Here is an 18,253-nt window from a genome sequence, read left to right on the forward strand (position 1 = left end):
CCGGTTAAACACCGGACACACACACACTGCGGCCATCGATTCTCTACCTTACTCATCTCCTAGTTCCAGAACCGGACACCGGATCCTCAGCTACACAATCCCACAATGCCGTAGTGTCTCCATCGGCCTGTGGGGACCTCAATGTGCCTAATTAGCTGTAATATCAGCGAGCTGAAGTCTCCCTGCTCGGTGGATGCGCATACACATGCATGCACCACACAAACACACAAACGGAGCGCAGATCTTAATTGACTACCTAGGGCTTTGGTCTTAGTAGCATTCCTCATCCCGTGGCAGCTTGGTCACATGGTTTATGAACAATGTTTATTTCGACCCACTTTCCATCCGAGAGACGTCCCTTTTGGACGTTACCCATCAACCCATACCTTAATAATGATGATGACTTCACAACGCTTTCTGTCTACGTTTCATGTTTGTCAAAAAATATATAATCGATATTCAGTGTTCGTCAATCATTTGTGCATGAATATCACTGGAGCCAATTGGGAAAAATGTTGATAATTCATCATTATCTCATGCTCCTAACTACACAGTAGCCCCTCATTCTGTCTGTCTAGATTTGACATCACTCAAGTGTTATTTCCCAGAAACATGTACAGTCCCTTGAAACTGGCCCTACACACACACACAGAGATCAATTATGGCTTATAATGCCAGACACGTACAAAAACAATATGGGATTGGATAGGGAGGGTCTGCATGCACACGCGTGTGAGGTATTGAGAATGTGTGCCAGCTTCAATAACCGTGGAAATCGAACATAAACACCCATTTCTGAAAGGGTAGCCTCCCCCAAACTCATTTGCCCACATCATCTATTTTTCAAAAGATTTCATAGAACACCCCCAATTCCAAACCCTGCTCCCCCCCACCTTCTCCTCCCAAACTGCCCGACCGTCTAAGGCATCGTCCTCCTGAGTCCCTCTGACCCTGCTAACATTCACCCCCCCCACCCCACCCCCATCATCCTCCCGCCTGTCTAAGTGTCAATCAAAAGCGGACCCGGCAACTCACTGTGAGCCGTCCGCTTGGAAGAGCCAGAGCCATCGGGGAGATGGGGGCGGGCCCTAGGGAGAGCTACATTAGATAGAGAGAGATCCGTTCCAGAAAGACATGAATAGGAGTACACAGATTGCTTTCATGTCGGGGGGACTGCTGGAGGTGTTCTGTCGGCAAGAGCTATGTCAGGGGAGGGGACTGCATGACCAAACTGTGGGCTGGAGGGAAGAGTGCAGGAGAGATACAAAGAAAGAGAGAGAGACGTTGGAGACTGGTTATTGAGACATTTCTGGAACTGCAGTGTACTTCTGTGAATGTGGACACTAAAAATAAAGATTTTTCTCTGTCCGTGGGAATGTCTACTGTGAAATATTCCTCTATTTTTGTAGAAAGATGTGAGCTGCTTGAATAGAGGGCCAACCTTGTCGCGATATCATCCCTCACTCCATCCATCCTCCTGGTCCCCCTCCATCCATCCATCCATCATGCAGACTGATGGTGTGGGGGTCAGGGGGTCCCTATTCAGCTGTCTCCCCCAGTCACTAAGCACACCCCCTCAGGGCCTTGGGAGGTACACACAGTATCCCTTTCCCTCCCTACTTTACTACACAACACTGCACCATTGACAGGGATGGACAGTGACACGTCTTGTACTGAAAGAATTTCCCCTTGTTTTTTTCTGCTTTCATTTTCTAACTGTTCTGCTATGTCCTGTTTTCTACACTTTCATGAATTGATTATTCCATATAGCATTGTGGAAAACCAGGATAAAATCACGATCAGTGAAGAGCAATCTTTTAAACTGGAGACTGGTGGAGTGCAGTGCACTTCACTTCCGCTCTTGCAGACCTGTGCACTAAAGGCACCTTACCAGTCTACTCCACAACCAATTCAGTATTACATCATCAAACCAAGCCCTAACTAATGCTGAATATGGGCTGGCAGCTGTACAGGGACTTTTAAGTTGTATCCACTGGCACTAACTCTGATAATGACATCTTAATTGCTTTTTTTGTTCCTAACATTAAATATTTATGTCCAGTCGAGCCCGTTATTGCACCCTTCAACTCCCCATCCTTATAACGAGTCAGTCCTTCACACCCACTTCGGTTATGACATCATTCGTCAAAAATGATGTTCGCATTTGTCATTTTAGAGTCACTAAATTATACATGCCCTCATATCGAAAGGATAATAACCACATAATACGGGTCCTAGTTAATAAAACGCAAGATATCGGGATCCCGCCAAACACAAACCTCAGGTCAGTTACTCTCCCTGAATCCCCGGTTTAACATAGTGGGAGAATATTAAACTGATCTTAGGTCAGCGCTCAGTGCAATTTCATCTATTCACTGACCATCGTCAAGAGGGCAGAGCTACCACTCGCTAGGGGGCGATATTGGTCTCTGGAACGTTGAGTGAGAAAATGTCCCGTTCTTCCTTCTCCCTTTCTATTCGGGGATGCGCCGGTGCATCGGGTGATACAACACCGGCTCTCCGATTCGCCACCATATCACTCTACTCGACTGTCAGCTCGATTTTGTCACACACCAATTCAGCCCCGATGTCTATAATAATTAATGTAACGTCTCCTCTTTGTATGTTAGACTAGTGTCTTGAGGTCCTCAAACAGAATAACTTAATCCCATCTCGCCCATTAAAGCCAGCATCTTTTTCTATTAGGTGTAGCTTATATTGTTGGCGTCTATTAAATATGGAATTGGAAGCGCATGCTACTGTAATTAACGTCAACGCCAGGCTTTCATCCATTTATCATGATTCAATAAATAGGTCGCGGGGTGTACCATCGGAGACCTTCTCTGTATCTACGTCAAAATCATATCATTTGCATATTGATTCATGCTCCGTGAAATTAAATGAGTGTATGATGAAATCACGACATGGTCGGGGGAACGAGTTAATGACGAAAGAAGGAAGATAGAGGAACTAACATGAGCTAGAGTTGGTGATTATCTCAGTACAAGTCAAAATGCTACATTGAACTAAATCTCCAAAACTCCTGTGTAACCTTAGTCAGGTGTTGGAATAGGCTACATATCATCAGGGTGAAAAAGACAAATAACATAGAGTTTGACAATATACATTATCTTATTTTGGTTCCAGGTCATTGATTATCCAAGGTGTGTTAAGGCAAAAAAACAAACATCCAACTGTCTTCGAATTGTATGAATAGGGTATGTATTTATTTGTGTGCGTGTGTGTGTGTCCGTGCAAGTGTGTGTATGTGTGTGTGTGTGTGTGTGTGTGGGGGGGGGGGGTGTAAGTGTACAGTAAGTAGGAGAAATAGACGTTCATCACCGTGCGTTCGTGCGGGTCATGTTAATGACATTAATATCGGCCACTAGAGGGCGGGTGAAGGCAGAGGGCTTGGCTTGGGCTTGGCCAAGGTCCCGAGCTCTGGCTGCGTCTACAATGTTGACGGGCAGGTTCCCCTACTGTGGACGATGGAACAGATGGGCGCCGAGATCGAATGGTACCTTCGAAACATTCAACATCAGCACTACTAGTAATTGAGTCATGGGGAGAATGGATCATCATCATGTAGTCTAGACAATGTGTGCCTGAATGTGGGAAAGAGAATGTGTTTCTGAGAGAGAGAGAGAGAGAGAGAGAGAGAGAGAGAGAGAGAGAGAGAGAGAGAGAGAGAGAGAGAGAGAGAGAGAGAGAGAGAGAGAGAGAGAAGCGTGTAATATTTTGTTCTCTTTGCCCAACATTAAATCATTCAGTGAGTGACATTATTACAGTGTAACCAGAATATACAACCAGCTCTTTTTACTGTAGGCCTACTGTTGAAATAATGTATTTGAAATCTGGGCATAGCCCATCTTTGGCAAATCTTTTTATTAGTTCTTAGAACGAATCCCATTACATGGTTTCTAAATAGTCTCCGTTTTAAAATTCCCTGAATGGTGAAGTAACCGATGCGTGCGTAAGCGACATACTGAATACATTTGATACCTGTCACTACTTGTCCGACTTTCAAATTCACAGGTCGTGTAAAACATTTAATTTCACTCCATATACCGAGGCTAGGGATGGAGGAGCACTTAACTGGTTATATTATTAGAACGGTTCGCTGTGCGTTCTGGCTGGCGTGGATGAGACCCAATCAGGTGTAACCTTGCTTGGTGTTTGGGGCCATCATTGGCTGGTGGGATGGTAGCTGTGTGTAAAACCAACCCCGCTACCCTCACTTGCCTTCCAGGAGCCGACTAGAGCGGACCGTCAGCCCTTAGAGTGTAGAGTCGCAGTGAATACATAGACGCACCCAGTGAGAGAAAGTCAAAATATAGACCGTATTTACACACAGCGTTTGCAAATCCAGAGTAGTTTCTTGCGATTATGCTGGTTTATTTATTTCCTATCTATTCGTGTGGAATTTTATATTTTTAGTTGTGACTTTTCCAGTCCTCTTTACAAGAGGAGTGTATTTGTGCGTCTTGGCTCTCTTCCTCTCTCGCGCTGCAATGTTTGTGCCAACGCCAAAACTCACAGACCGGGGCAGAATTGATTAAAAGAAGAAGCGTAGATCAAATGGCTGTGTTTCTGACGACTCAAACTGCATGCTTTTCGATTGACACGACGCAGAGAAGAGGAATTTCAGATTTTGGTACCCTCATAGCTGTGTCGTTTGCCTTTCTACGGACAAAATCGACAGGAAATGTTCGATCATCATAGTAAAACGGAATAATATTGTTTTATTTAATTTTTTTGTATTTAAGTGCACTTGAGAGAGGAAGTGGAAATGATTTTGGTACTAATCCTGGTCTCCATCCTGGACGGAGCGCTTTCCCAGCTGCATTACTCCGTCCCGGAGGAGCAGGAACCGGGGACCGTGGTTGGAAATCTACTGGAGGATTTGGGGTTGGACATCACAAAACTTTCCTCTCGCCGTTTCCAGACTGTACCCAGCTCGAGGAATCCGTACTTGGAACTGAATCTGGAGAACGGGGCGCTATTAGTCAAGGACAAAATCGACCGCGAGGAGATATGTAAGCAGACCACTCCGTGCCTACTGCATCTGGAAGTGTTTTTGGAAAGTCCGCTGGAGCTTTTTCGGGTGGAGATCGAGGTTCTGGATATCAACGACAATCCCCCCCGTTTTCCCGAGACCGATATTTCCGTGGAGATATCAGAGAGTGCCATCCCCGGAACCCGCTTCCCCGTGGAGAACGCATTCGATCCGGACGTGGGCACGAACGCGCTCAATACATATGCCATAACGAACAATAACTACTTTTACCTGGACGTTCAGACGCAGAGCGATGGAAACAAATTCGCTGAGCTGGTGCTGGAAAAACCATTAGACCGGGAGCAGCAGGCGGTGCATCGGTACGTACTCACGGCCGTGGACGGAGGGATACCACAGCGGACTGGCACCGCTCTCTTAGTGGTAAAAGTTCTGGATTCCAACGATAACGCGCCCACGTTTGACCAGTCAGTATACACAGTAAACCTTCGGGAGAATTCTCCCATGGGAACGCTGGTAATTCAGTTAAACGCCACCGATGTAGACGAGGGACAGAACGGAGAGGTGGTGTATTCCTTCAGCAGTCACAACATACCACGGATAAAGGACCTATTCAATATCGACGCCAGAACTGGACGGATAGAGGTAGCTGGAGAGGTGGACTATGAGGACAGCAATACGCACCAGATATACGTTCAGGCGAAAGACCTGGGTCCAAATGCTGTCCCCGCGCACTGTAAAGTGCTGGTAAAACTCGTGGACGTAAATGACAACACACCGGAGATCAGTTTCAGTACGGTGACGGAGTCTGTGAGCGAGCAAGATGCCCTGGGCACAGTGATAGCGCTCTTCAGCGTCACAGACCGGGACTCTGGTGAAAACGGACTGATTACCTGCGAAATACAAGGAGATGTGCCGTTCAAACTTAAATCGTCGTATAAAAATTACTACACCATTGTCACGGACGGGCCGTTAGACAGGGAAAACACAGACTCATACACTATCACCGTGGTGGCCAAAGATAAGGGGCTGCCCTCACTCGCCACGAGCAAGTCCATCAAAGTCCATGTCTCGGACGAGAACGACAACGCACCCCGGTTTACGCAGCCGGTTTATGCTGTGTACGTGACAGAGAATAACGTACCTGGCGCTTTTATCCACGCTGTGAGCGCTTTGGACCCTGACGTAGGGCCAAATGCCGTTATTACTTTCTCCATATTGGAGTGTGACATCCAGGGCATGTCCGTGGACACATACGTGTCAATCAATCAAGACACTGGCTACCTATACGCTCTGCGCTCTTTTGACTATGAACAACTGAAGGAGTTTAGTTTTATGGTCCAAGCAAAAGATTCCGGAAACCCCGAGCTCTCCTCCAACGCCACAGTAGACGTTATCATCGTAGACCAGAATGACAACCCGCCCTCGGTTATTGCCCCAATCGGTAAAAACGGAACTGCTAAAGAGCACCTACCGCGCTCGGCGGAGCCTGGTTACCTGGTTACGCGCATCGTTGCCATGGACGCGGATGACAGCGAGAACGCACGACTGTCCTACAGCATACTACGGGGGAACGAGATGGGTATGTTCCGTATGGACTGGAGGACAGGGGAGCTAAGGACTGCCAGGCGGGTGTCCACTAAAAGGGACCCCCAGGGCTCCTATGACCTTTTGATCGAGATAAGAGACCATGGGCAGCCACCCCTCTCATCTTCAGCAAGTGTGAGCGTCATCCTGGTGGATAGCGTGGTTGAAGGCCGAAGCGGGGACAGGGGCTCCACCGCCAAGTCCAAGGAGACCTCTCTCGACCTGACCCTTATCCTTATCATCGCCCTGGGCTCTGTCTCCTTCATCTTCTTGCTTGCCATGATTGTTTTGGCCGTGCGCTGTCAGAAGGACAAAAAACTGAACCTGTACACGTGCCTCCTCGCGGGAGAATGCTGTCTGTGTTGTAGCTCGTGCTGCAGCCGCCAGGCTCGCGGCCGGAAGCAGAAGAAGCTGAGCAAGTCAGACATCATGCTTGTCCAAAGCACCAACGTGACGTCAGGGGTCGGTCCGGTTGGGCAAGTGCCCGTGGAAGAATCCGGGGTGGGCGGCGTGGGCGGAGGATTTGGGTCCCATCATCACCAGAACCAGAATTCATACTGCTATCAGGTGTGTCTGACACCAGAGTCCGCCAAGACGGATCTAATGTTCCTGAAACCATGCAGCCCTTCGAGGAGCACTGACACCGACCACACCAATCCGTGCGGAGCAATTGTCACAGGATACAGTGACCAGCAACCGGACATAATTTCTAATGGCAGCATCCTCTCCAATGAGGTACGTTCTGACTCATTGTGTGCCATATTTTCTCTACCTCATGCACAACGTACGAGGACGAAAGTGATTCATGGCCTGTTGAGGCGTAAATAATTAATTTGTAGATGGGACTGTTTTAATCTCATGAGCTTCACAAGTTGCAAAATAGATACAGGTGTCATGCTAGACCAGTTCTTCTTTCATTACGGTAAAATGTAATCGATGAGCGTGCATATCAACCGACCATCCTTGTAATCGAAAATTATATTCATAACATAGGTTATTTTCACTATCTTATTCAGTAACATATACTATCATTTGAATCAGGCCAGTTCTATTTCATTTACCCCCCCCCCCCCCCCCCCCCCCCCCCCCTCCATCAGTCCGTGCGTAATTTCCATAAACCAATCAGGTTATTGGTTTGAATCTGTGCGTCTTCCTGCTCGCAGCACCGCAGGCCTGCGGGGCTTGTTGACTGCGGCTGAGCGGAGGGCAGCCAGGCACTCAGTAGTTAGTGCTGCGCGTTAAGTATGCCGCGCACGGCGCCACATAGCAGCACCGTGAACAAAGGTTGTTCAGTTGCGGCGCCGTTTGGCTCTATCATTTACGCATTCAATCGCCTCCCTAACCCACTCCCCACACCCCAGATAGAGAGAGGGAGAAAGGGAGAGTCAATAACATTAAATGTCACTGTCCTGTTCCCTTCAAGAGCGTCTTTGCGTCTTTCTGTAGCATAATAGTCTAAACATAAATAGTGTACCAACTTTGAGGATGAGGTGAAATGGATGTGTTTAACATGTATTCAAATGTGATTTTTTCAGACGAAACACCAACGGGCAGAACTCAGCTACCTGGTCGACAGGCCTAGGCGCGTAAACAGGTGAGAAAAGACAATAAAAGGCAAATTACCCTTCTCAAAATCCCCCAAAGCTTTTATTTATTTCTGTATTATTGTTCCAGTTGCATTCACAACACAACACCCACACGGCTTCGCAAATACATGTTCCATAACATTCCAAATATCACACGGGGTTTACATTGCAGACATAAACAATGTTATTCAATATTACGCAAAGGGCTGTCACTCTAAAATATCCATAGAACGTTTATCTCCAATTTGGCTCGTGTCCCATAACTGACAGATTTGCGCGCCTATTAAGCCTTGATGCTGGTTTTTATTGCATGTCAAGTGTAACATCCAATTTAGAAACTTGATGGCCACCGTGAAAGCATTAATATGGTGTCAATTTCTGACTGGCTTCGCTCTCTCTCCCTCCCTTCTTCCGCCTTTCTCGCCCCCTTCTTTTCATCCCCCCCCCCCCCGCCCCCCTTTTTTTCTCTCTTCCCCATTTCGTTTTCCAGTTCTGCATTCCAGGAGGCGGACATTGTCAGTTCTAAAGATAGCGGGCACGGGGACAGCGAACAAGGGGACAGTGACCACGACGCCACCAACCGGGGTCACTCGGCCGGTGAGTTCACCATAATTACCCCATTACGCAGCACCCTGTTTGTGGAGGGCCGGTGTCGCGGTGTCGCGGTGCGGACCGGTGACTTTTAATTTTCTTAATTTGAGGTTTCTCCGGTCGTTGCCTGGCGTGAATATGAAACAGGCTCGAGGTGTTGATTGTGTTTCACAATGGGTGAACGAAAGACAGATTCAGTGGATTACATCCGCTCTCTCTCTCTCTCTCTCTCTCTCTCTCTCTCTCTCTCTCTCTCTCTCTCTCTCTCTCTCTCTCTCTCTCTCTCTCTCTCTCTCTCTCTCTCTCTCTCTCTCTCTCTCTCTCTCTCTCTCTCTCTCTCTCTCTCTCTCCCTCTCTCTTTCTCCCCATGCCGTGGTGCTGAAAGGACAGCAAACTGCAGGCAGCGATAATGCTTTTTCTTTTTTTTTCTCGCTTGCGCAAATCAATACGCCTAAACATGTCCGCGGGGAAAGAGAATATAGGAGATAAATGACTGACACAATTGGAAGCAACGTAATGAGTTATCTGAACGAGATTAAAGTTTGCTTTTTGTGTGCTGTAGGGCAACACTGCAACGCGCCAATATAGTTAGCCTTGCTCAAATATATCGGATTTCACCAGAAGTCCCATGTAAATATATATGTAACTTTGGTTTCTGGAATTGTTCCCATTTCTGTTTGGAATGGATTACATCTAACCTGAATTGACCCTTGCCCCAGTCTTGACCTTTTGTCATTCATGCAGGCACACACACACGTGTACACACACTCAACCTTGTTGTTATTGGTTGGTATGGAGACAATCAGACCATAGCATATTGGATTCAGAGTTACTCATAGATCAGTCTCTTGCAACATTTCTAACCAGTATCACATTGAAATGATTGTATTGATCATAAGATGACCAGAGCATTGCCTGGCCGCACGCAGTACGAATATCTATTGAATTGCCCTTTCCTTTAAAGTAATTGAAAGCCACATCTGTCATTTGCCAATGTCTAGACAGAGAGATGCCAAATATCACCTTACCATGGGTTGGAATACAAATGGATGGTGTTGGCCTGCTGGGGTTGCAGAGATTCTAAAGGTGGTTTGATGACCCAAGCCACCACCCGCCCACCGGCCTGTTATGATTAAAAACCTTGCCAGATGGGCATGAAGTCTGGGTTTCCCAGGTCCCAGAACAAACGTCCAGACTTTGGCTCGGCGAGTTGGTGCAAGGCTTTTCTAGAAACCGTGGCAGCGAGGGTGGGGGGGATGGTCGGGGTTGAATCCACCCCCACCCACCCCCCAACTGGGGACATAATTGCTTGGCTTGGTTGGAGCTCCATGTGTAGCAGGCAGAACATTTGCTCCAGTGTTTTATTTAGAAGACAACAGCTTACCTCTCCACAGGAGGCCTGGCTACTGTTGTTTGGTAGAAGACAACACTCGGGTTTCACAAGCTTTTGTAAATATTAGTTGCCGTGAGTGTGCGTATGTGTTTTGGGATGAGTGTGTGTGTGTGTGTGAGAGTTGGAGTTCTCCAGAGATAGCGCATTGGAAGGTGTAAATGATGTTATGGTTGGAGTAAGGGAGTCGTAGGAGGAGGAGTTGGCGATGTTCCAGTGGCTTGGGGCTGGCTGACTAACCAGAGGCTGTTGGTGAATGTTTGCTTGAAGCCCTTTTGCGTGTGACTGATTGTGTCTGTGCTTTCTGGGCTACTTTTGCTTCAGATATGCTTTGTGTGTGTGTTTTTGTGTGTGTGTGTGTGTGAGAGTGTGTCTGTATGTGTGTGTCCCTAACTCATAGCAAGTCTCATCCTTCATTCTGTCTACAGAGCACGTTGTGCTATGTTACAGTCCAATGATCAGTAATTCATTTCAAGAACCTTTGCATAGCAATTATCAAATGAAGGTTAGCACCAAGGCTAACGCTATCCTGAGACGCTACACACCACCTTACCCCATCCTGGAATTTCAAATTAGGAGAGAAACCATTTTAAGACTTGGCACGCCATCAACCATCTCCCTGTGACACTTAAGAAAATAAGTCTTTGACCGGATGCTAAATCAAAAGAGCTGGCTGTTGTAAATATCATCAGTTGGCAGTAGACACTGTCTTATACGTTCAGAAGAAGATCTTTGGATTGGGTTCAAAACTACAAGTGTTTGGTTTAGAGAGCTAAAGCTTCATCGATTGATAAAAAGTGTTTAGTCACTTGAAGCGTTTTTTCTTATTTTTTCTACACAGGTCATTTGGATTCAAATTAGCTGTTGTTTCTCTCATTATTTTGGACATCAAGTTAAGCAGTGCTGACAGGTTAGCCCGCAGACCTAAAGACAAGGTGACAATTAGTGAAAGAGTAGGAGATAAAATATTCATTCGAGAAAGAAATTGGATTAAAAGTGTTGAAGGACCAAGAAGCCTCGGCAGAACCAAGGGAGCGACCTTCTATTTTTTTCCCCACTTTTCCTTCGTCTTTTCTTTTTTTCTGCTCACTCTCTCTTTTCAAAGATCATTATCTTTGACGTTTGTTTTGTATGAACAACAGGCGTGACAAATGACACAATTAAATCACTACGGCGGCGCATTAAGATTGCTGATTGTAAATTAGCAGTGGCCGACGTTGTGTTCGTGTTCGCCACCACGAGCCGCTCCTTCGCCACATCACCCTGGAAATGAATCCCTTGGGCTCGGCATCACTGGCGCCATGATAACGTCAATGGGAAGCGTCGCTCCCAGTATTCTCTTGGAAAAACAATGTTCACGAAGCAGAGACATCCTTTGGACGATGGTGGCGTCCTGATTGAGTAATCTGTCAATGTGTACAATGTTCATACAGCATGTGTACAGTCGAAGCACCGTTATACTGAAGCATCGGTAAAGACCATTAGGTTGTGTGTAGCCCCAGTCAGCCAAGATTGTAATGATTATAACAGTGGTATGTTCTTCCCTCTGTTTCCTCTCCAGCAGAGTTGTCCCTTGTTCAATGTTGCAGTTTCATCCAAATATCAATGGAGATTTGTCTGCTTTTTAAAAGTCTGACAAGGACTTGATTAAGTGCTTTTCTAGATCCAGAAATAAGCCAGTAAGGCCTTTTCAATCTGAACATGATCTGCCCTTTCCTTGTAAATGCACATAGCAATCAGCATCACTGGAGAGAACAGGAATAATTCATGAGTTAGTCAGAACCCTAAAGTTTCCTGGACCAACTCAGACTCACCATGCAATCCCACTGATAACGCAACAGGTATATTAATCCTATTGATAGCACGATAGGTATAATAATACTATTGATAGCACGATGGGTATAACAATGGGTTCGGATCTCTGACTAAAATCAAGGTCATATGCTTTGCTATGATGGCGAATAGAATGTTGGATTGAGTCAATTGAGTCATTAAAGCCACAGGGTTAGGGTTATTTTGGACCTCCTTCCAAGGCGGTCGCGCTGGGGTGAGCATGAGGGGGACTCACCCCTAGGAGACTGATCCATCACCCTGCCTTGTCAGGACTCCACAAGGAAGAGCCATCGTCCAGTCCTTTGGCCCTGGGAGGTCTCTGCTCCACTCATCATTGTCCCTCTGGCTGAGCCAGCAGGTGAAAACCACCCGCCACGCTGACTTCCTGTCCAAATATTGACATTTCCTGTCTGGGCGTCCACAGGGGCCGATAAGGGACAGTGTTTTTTGGGGGAAAGAGGGGAGGATGAAAAAGAGGATGTCCATGATGCAGCTAACAGAAGAACGCCAAAGAACATCTGCAGTTCTCCATCTCTCTTCCTCTCTCACTCCTCTTTTTCTTTATCTCTATTCTGCCATCTCTCTTTATCTCTATGTCGTTTTGTCTCTCTTTCGCTGACTCTTCCTCTCTCTCTCTCTCTCTCTCTCTCTCTCTCTCTCTCTCTCTCTCTCTCTCTCTCTCTCTCTCTCTCTCAAGATGTAGTTAGCAAAATCATGCTGTTTTGGGACTCCAGAAACAAGCACAGACGTAATAAGAATAGGAAAAACAAGAGGTGGAAAAAAAAGAGAGCAGATAATTGCTTATTAAAGACGAGATTGTTTGTTTGCGCTGCGTGCTGTTGTTTTCTTTTGCGCGTGTGCGTAATTGAGTGTGTCTGAGCGGATGTATTTGTAACTGTGTGAGCACATTTAAGTGTGTGCGCGTGTGTGTGGTGCTTGATGAGGTCATTCACTGTTCAGCTTTATGGTTGCCAGTCATTGTTTGGTTTTGTTTTTTTTCCTGCTCTGCTCTCTGGAGAGACAAGGTGCAGGAGATAAACAGCCCGAAGAGTGTGTGTGTGCCAGAAAGGTGGAGTGTGTGTGTGTCTGAGTGAGTAAATGAGAGAAAGAGAAAGAAAACAGGAAAGCTATTTCACATCACCTTACAGGCCAGGCTTACATATCTGGTTTGGTGATTCAGAGCCAACTCTGCATCCACGTGAGATTTAGACTATATTCTCCCTTTGAAAGCGTACCTGCCTGAATGGATGTGTGTACTCGAGTGACTCTTGTGTATGTCCCTCTCTCTTCCTCTGTCTCTGTGTGTGTGTGTGTGTGTGAGTCTGTGTGGAGGAACAGCAGCATTATCAGCAGGGCAGATTTGTCTAAGAAGACCCTTTGATCTGCAGCCCCCTCAGCCAGGGGGAATTAGAGATTAGAGATTAGCATGCTCTCCCCCGCCCGCACCTCCATTTCTCTCCCTCTCTCTCCCTCCCTCGCTCCTCTCCTTCTTTGATCCCCTCATTCCGACGCTCCAGCATTGTTCCACCGCCGTCGGAAGCGGGGAAAAGTGAAAAATCCATTCCATCCGACGACTGGAATTGCTAGAGGGTATCATTATTCCTGGTTCTCTATCTCTTTCTCTCTCACATCTTTCTCTCTCTTCTTTGTTCCATCTCTCCAAGAGAGCATAATTAAGGTCACCGTTGTTCTTTTAAGACGGCTGTTTGTGATACCGGGTATTGTCTTCATTGGTGTGTGTGTCGTACCAGCTATCATTTTTGGCAGGGGCTCACTGTCAATTGCACGCCTTGTCAGATTGAGTAGGCTTGATTGAATAGGGATTGAACAGATCTCTATGCCCATTATAGTACTTCCTTCATGGTGTATTGCTGTGCATAATTGACGTTTTTGTTTAATCAGAATCGAAACACATTTTCAGACTTTTCCTTTGGGTGCTTGAACATGTATTGTAAACAAACAAAGACAAGGGAGGACATGTTGATGCAATATTATTCCAGTTTGATTGCACATTTTACTAAATAGATGAGAAAGTCTGTAAATACTGATAATTGACTTCATCAAAGATATAGACAAAGTCTTTAAGATGGTGTTTGCTTTTGTTTCAAAGACATCTGCCTCACGATCCGATATCCTGACAATTTTTTTCTCGTTCTCACTCCCTCTCTCTCTTTACATTCCTTTCTTCACACTTTCCTCCCATCTCCCCCCCCCTCCCCACCCCTCCTCCCCTGCCTCACTCTGCCCTCCCCTGCCTCACACTGCCCTCCCCTGCCTCACTCTGCCCTCCCCTGCTTCACACTGCCCTCCCCTGCCTCACTCTGCCCTCCCCTGCCTCACTCTGCCCTCCCCTGCCTCACTCTGCCCTCCCCTGCTTCACACTGCCCTCCCCTGCCTCACTCTGCCCTCCCCTGCCTCACTCTGCCCTCCCCTGCCTCACTCTGCCCTCCCCTGCTTCACACTGCCCTCCCCTGCCTCACTCTGCCCTCCCCTGCCTGGCACCCATCCTTCCCACCACCGTGCCTTTCTTCTCCATCCAACATTTCATGAACACCCCCCCACCCCCCCCCCCACAACCTCCTCCACACTGCATCTCCCTCATCTCCTTTATCCCTCTGTCCTCATCCTTCCGTCCGCCTCCACAGGCGCCGACCTCTTCTCTAACTGCACAGAGGAGTGTAAAGCCCTGGGCCACTCGGACCGCTGCTGGATGCCCACCTTCGTGCCCTCTGACGGGCGCCAGGGGCCCGACTACCGCAGCAACCTGCACGTGCCCGGCATGGACTCCGTGCCCGACACCGAGGTACCGGCGCTCGAGCGCGTCACCGCCGCCACCGACCTCCCCACCTCCACCTCCACCACCGATAGGTCATTCTCCACCTTTGGCAAGGAAGGTCAAGGGTCAAACCACCTGCACCAATCACAGTACAGCACCAGCACGCTAGAGAGGACAGAGTATGATAGCCTGAGAGGCACCCTCCCGTACAAACCCACCTTCCTCTGTGAGTATCAGTACGACAGCTCGCTAGAACCCTACGACTTTGGCCTTGTCCAGTACAGATACTAGCAGTTTCACACTAACTTAACTAAGAACTATCATTGTTTGTTTACTCTTTTTTTTACTTTTCTGTTTGAGTAAGAGTGTTTATATTTTGAAAATGTCTTCTTCAGTTTTTTGTTAAGTTGTTCTTTTGTCATAAAATCTGAGTGTTTCTATTTTTCAAAATGTAACCTGCTACCCATTCCTGATATTCTATTAAGCCCCCTTTCACAATTCCTAACCTCTATTTATTGTCCATTTGTTTTAATGAAAATAAAACTATGTTTTGGATTTAAACCAGAATTTGTGGCCACCTTTTTCTTTTCTTTGCTTTCATTAACCCCTCATCCTTCTATCACTTATGCCCTCCTATGATGCATCTTGTACTGAGGCGACGTGAAGCAAACACTATACAAGAAACTTGTCTTCTCTATCTTGACACATTCTCAGCATACACATGTTACTAAATCTCTTCAAATTAGCAGCTGTATTAAGAACATTCACCACCCACATGAACACCAACCACACATATCATATCATGTCAGTCATCTTCAAATTTTTTTTATCAAAAATCACTGCTTACAATCCGGCATGTTTGCTTTTGCATCTCGAACGCATGTAAACACTCTGCTTTTGCTTTTTCCCTCAGTGTTGGGGAAGGCTTATGAGGATGATGATAATGTAGATGTTATTCACGTTCTAACTCATATTTACAGTCTCTCGCTGGCTGGCCTTGTGCATGTAATACTAAATGTGCACAAGCAAATTATAACTGCCGCCTCATCCTCATCTTGGCAGAAAAGTTCGGTTTCTCATTTGGTTGCTTTGGTTTGGCCAGCATGCATGATGCATGTACATTGATTAAACTGTCCGTGAATGTAGATATTTTGGGATGTACTCTTTACTTGAAGCATTTGCCTGATGTGTTACCATCATCATGAGTTAACAGAGTTGTAACTTAGCAATCAGACCGTGCAAAGCTTTACTAGACAGCTTTTCTTGAAGTTTCCAATATGGTGCTTCAAATGTAGAATAGACTAACCAATGAGTTCCACTTAGTGAAGGATGTTGTTTGTTATAACCAAAGTGTGCCTTCTCTCCTCACAGCCCACAAAAGGATTTGCTAGCTCCTTCCGTGTGGACTTGTCTGAGACGGCGTGAGTTTTGCACAGCAGAGAGACCAACGAGGGAGACAAAACAAAAACAAAAAAAACACCAAGGACATTGTCTTGTTTCTGAACTCTGTCCACATAGTTTCCCAGCTGTAACGGAGAACTTGGGTTTCTGTTGATTTGGGAGATGTTGGGGGGGTGGGGGGTGGTGGGTGGACAGGGTAAAGTAGGGTGTCAGGTTGGCAAGAGTGTGGGGGGGAGGAAGTTGCAGATGGACTTTGAAACTTCCTGCTAGGCTTCTAGGACCATGTAAGGCCTTTCTTTTTCTCAGCAGGCCTGAGACGCGAAAGCTTATCGACGTGGACGCAAAATGTGAACGAGATTGCGTGAATGCCAACGCAACAAGGATGGAGAGGTCTACAGTGACCCAGGGAGCAAGGAACTACAGCAAAGACAGAGACGAAAGTGAGACAAAGACTTGCGGGAGTACCGAAACAGACATGTTAACAAAGTGGAAGGGGTGGGGTCAATGTACTCCCCCCCCCCCCCCCAATAGATGTGTGTGCCTGTTTACATGGAGAGGAACAAAAAAAACTGAAAAAAGGTTTCTGTACAAACTTCAACTTCACTGAGCCCTTTAGCTGTTTATACTGTCACCACTAAGCCAATTGTACAGGCAGGAGGGATTGAGAGAGAAAGAATGTGACGGAGAGAGAAGGAGATAACCAGGAAAAGAAGAAGAGGATGGAGAAGAACAGAGATCAACAGGAACAGGTAAAGGTTTAATTAAGGCACAGACAGAGGTTGTACAGGTATGAAGACCAGAGGGAGAAAAAAAAAAAGAAAAAAAAAGATTTCAACGAGAAACGTGAATGATAATGTGCATCATCATTCAATATCTCCGGTTTTGGACTGTTTTTTTAAACTCTTTTTGTTGTTCTTTTTCTTTTCTTTTTCTGTGTAGTCAACGTGTTGAGAGTCTTCAGTCCTTGACTTAAACAGCAGCAGAGATATACAGATAACGCTAAACACTTTTAGGGATGACCTCCCTCTGCAACATTGGCCTACTTATTAGACCAGATCCATTTTGTGGTTTAAATCATGTGTGCAAAGTGTTTACTGTGCTATTTTAAAGCGTATAAATGACTATAAAATCTATATATAAATATCTATATATACGATATACTTTTTCTGAAACTGTGTAACCATTGGTTAGTTTCTTATCCACTGATGATGTCATCAGAACTGATACCAAGTGCTCAAAACAACTTGTATTAAAAACCAAGAGGGGGGCTTTGATGAGTTGGGCACCCTCTCTGAATCAAACCAAGGTTTAAATTGATGTTTTTTTGTTGATTGTCATTTTTGGGTTGTCAGGTTTTTAAGTTGCCAGGTTTAAGGTGTTGGACTCTATGTGTGTACAGAGCAACGTGCTGCATTTTCTAGCGGTTTAGGCAAAAGGCTGTGTTTGAGTGGAGTCAAAGTCCATATGCAGAAACGGGACTATCACAACTGAGCTAGACATCAAAGGTGTTCACACAATCACACACTAACTTGCTGTCCTACACCCCAAGGGACATGTGTCCCGTCCTGTCCTCCCCCCCCCCTCCACACACACACACACACACACACACACACACACACTAACACACCAGAAGATGAGAGTCTAAGAAAAGGAAGAGAGGCCTATTTTACGACAGAAATCAAGACTCGGAGGCTCCAATCAAGCCTGCAATCCTGTGACAGACAGACAAACACACAAACAGACACAAACCCAGACGCAAACACAATGAGAGGTGATGAATAAAAAGTGTAATTGAAGTTTACAACGTGGTGTGTTTCTTTTCCACCATCACGCAGCTGCAATTCCACTCTCCACACCGAATTTAAACCACCTAGCTCCAAAAGGGCTCTGTGTTGCCCATCTTCTCACTATCAAACACACCCTGCAGTCTCCATTCACAAACACAAATACAACAGAGGATTCTGTTCAAAAGAAAATCAAAAAGTCAAGCGTGGATTGCTCCATTTTTCAAACCCTGACCTAAATTACTGCCTTTAAAAATATTTGGATAGCCTTAAAATGGTGCACACACCACA

The 18,253-nt window shown here is 46.2% G+C and overlaps 1 protein-coding gene and 1 long non-coding RNA gene across 4 annotated transcripts; both read left to right on the top strand.

Annotated features, from left to right (window-relative positions):
- The first annotated feature begins 3,877 nt into the window (after window positions 1–3,877).
- pcdh10a (protocadherin 10a) lies at window positions 3,878–16,315 on the top strand. Of its 3 annotated transcripts, none has more exons than XM_084687273.1 (5): window positions 3,878–7,336; window positions 8,137–8,195; window positions 8,678–8,784; window positions 14,647–15,003; window positions 16,149–16,315. In XM_084687273.1, the coding sequence occupies exons 1-5, from the start codon at window positions 4,790–4,792 to the stop codon at window positions 16,166–16,168; spliced, it is 3,090 nt and encodes a 1,029-aa protein (XP_084543399.1). In that variant the 5' UTR covers window positions 3,878–4,789; the 3' UTR covers window positions 16,169–16,315. The 3 variants fall into 3 exon arrangements, with proteins under 3 accessions (XP_084543399.1, XP_084543400.1, XP_084543398.1); XM_084687274.1 differs by having other exon boundaries at window positions 14,647–14,804; XM_084687272.1 differs by lacking the exon at window positions 16,149–16,315 and having other exon boundaries at window positions 14,647–15,286.
- Window positions 16,316–16,404: 89 nt separating this feature from the next.
- LOC146236710 (uncharacterized) lies at window positions 16,405–17,982 on the top strand. The gene is made up of 2 exons (XR_014740990.1): window positions 16,405–16,927; window positions 17,118–17,982. It is a non-coding gene; the product is annotated as an uncharacterized LOC146236710 (long non-coding RNA).
- Window positions 17,983–18,253: the final 271 nt, after the last annotated feature.

The sequence above is a fragment of the Hypomesus nipponensis genome, chromosome 22 (genome assembly GCF_054491055.1).
Source record: "Hypomesus nipponensis isolate SF chromosome 22, ASM5449105v1, whole genome shotgun sequence".
In the NCBI taxonomy this organism is placed as follows: domain Eukaryota; kingdom Metazoa; phylum Chordata; class Actinopteri; order Osmeriformes; family Osmeridae; genus Hypomesus; species Hypomesus nipponensis.

Bases quoted from the DNA above. Each gene is read 5' to 3' on its own strand.
- pcdh10a (XM_084687272.1), top strand. From the start codon at position 4,790: ATGATTTTGGTACTAATCCTGGTCTCCATCCTGGACGGAGCGCTTTCC. The intron at 7,337-8,136 runs GTACGTTCTGAC...TGATTTTTTCAG, and splicing joins GCAGCATCCTCTCCAATGAG to ACGAAACACCAACGGGCAGA. The intron at 8,196-8,677 runs GTGAGAAAAGAC...TTCGTTTTCCAG, and splicing joins AGGCCTAGGCGCGTAAACAG to TTCTGCATTCCAGGAGGCGG.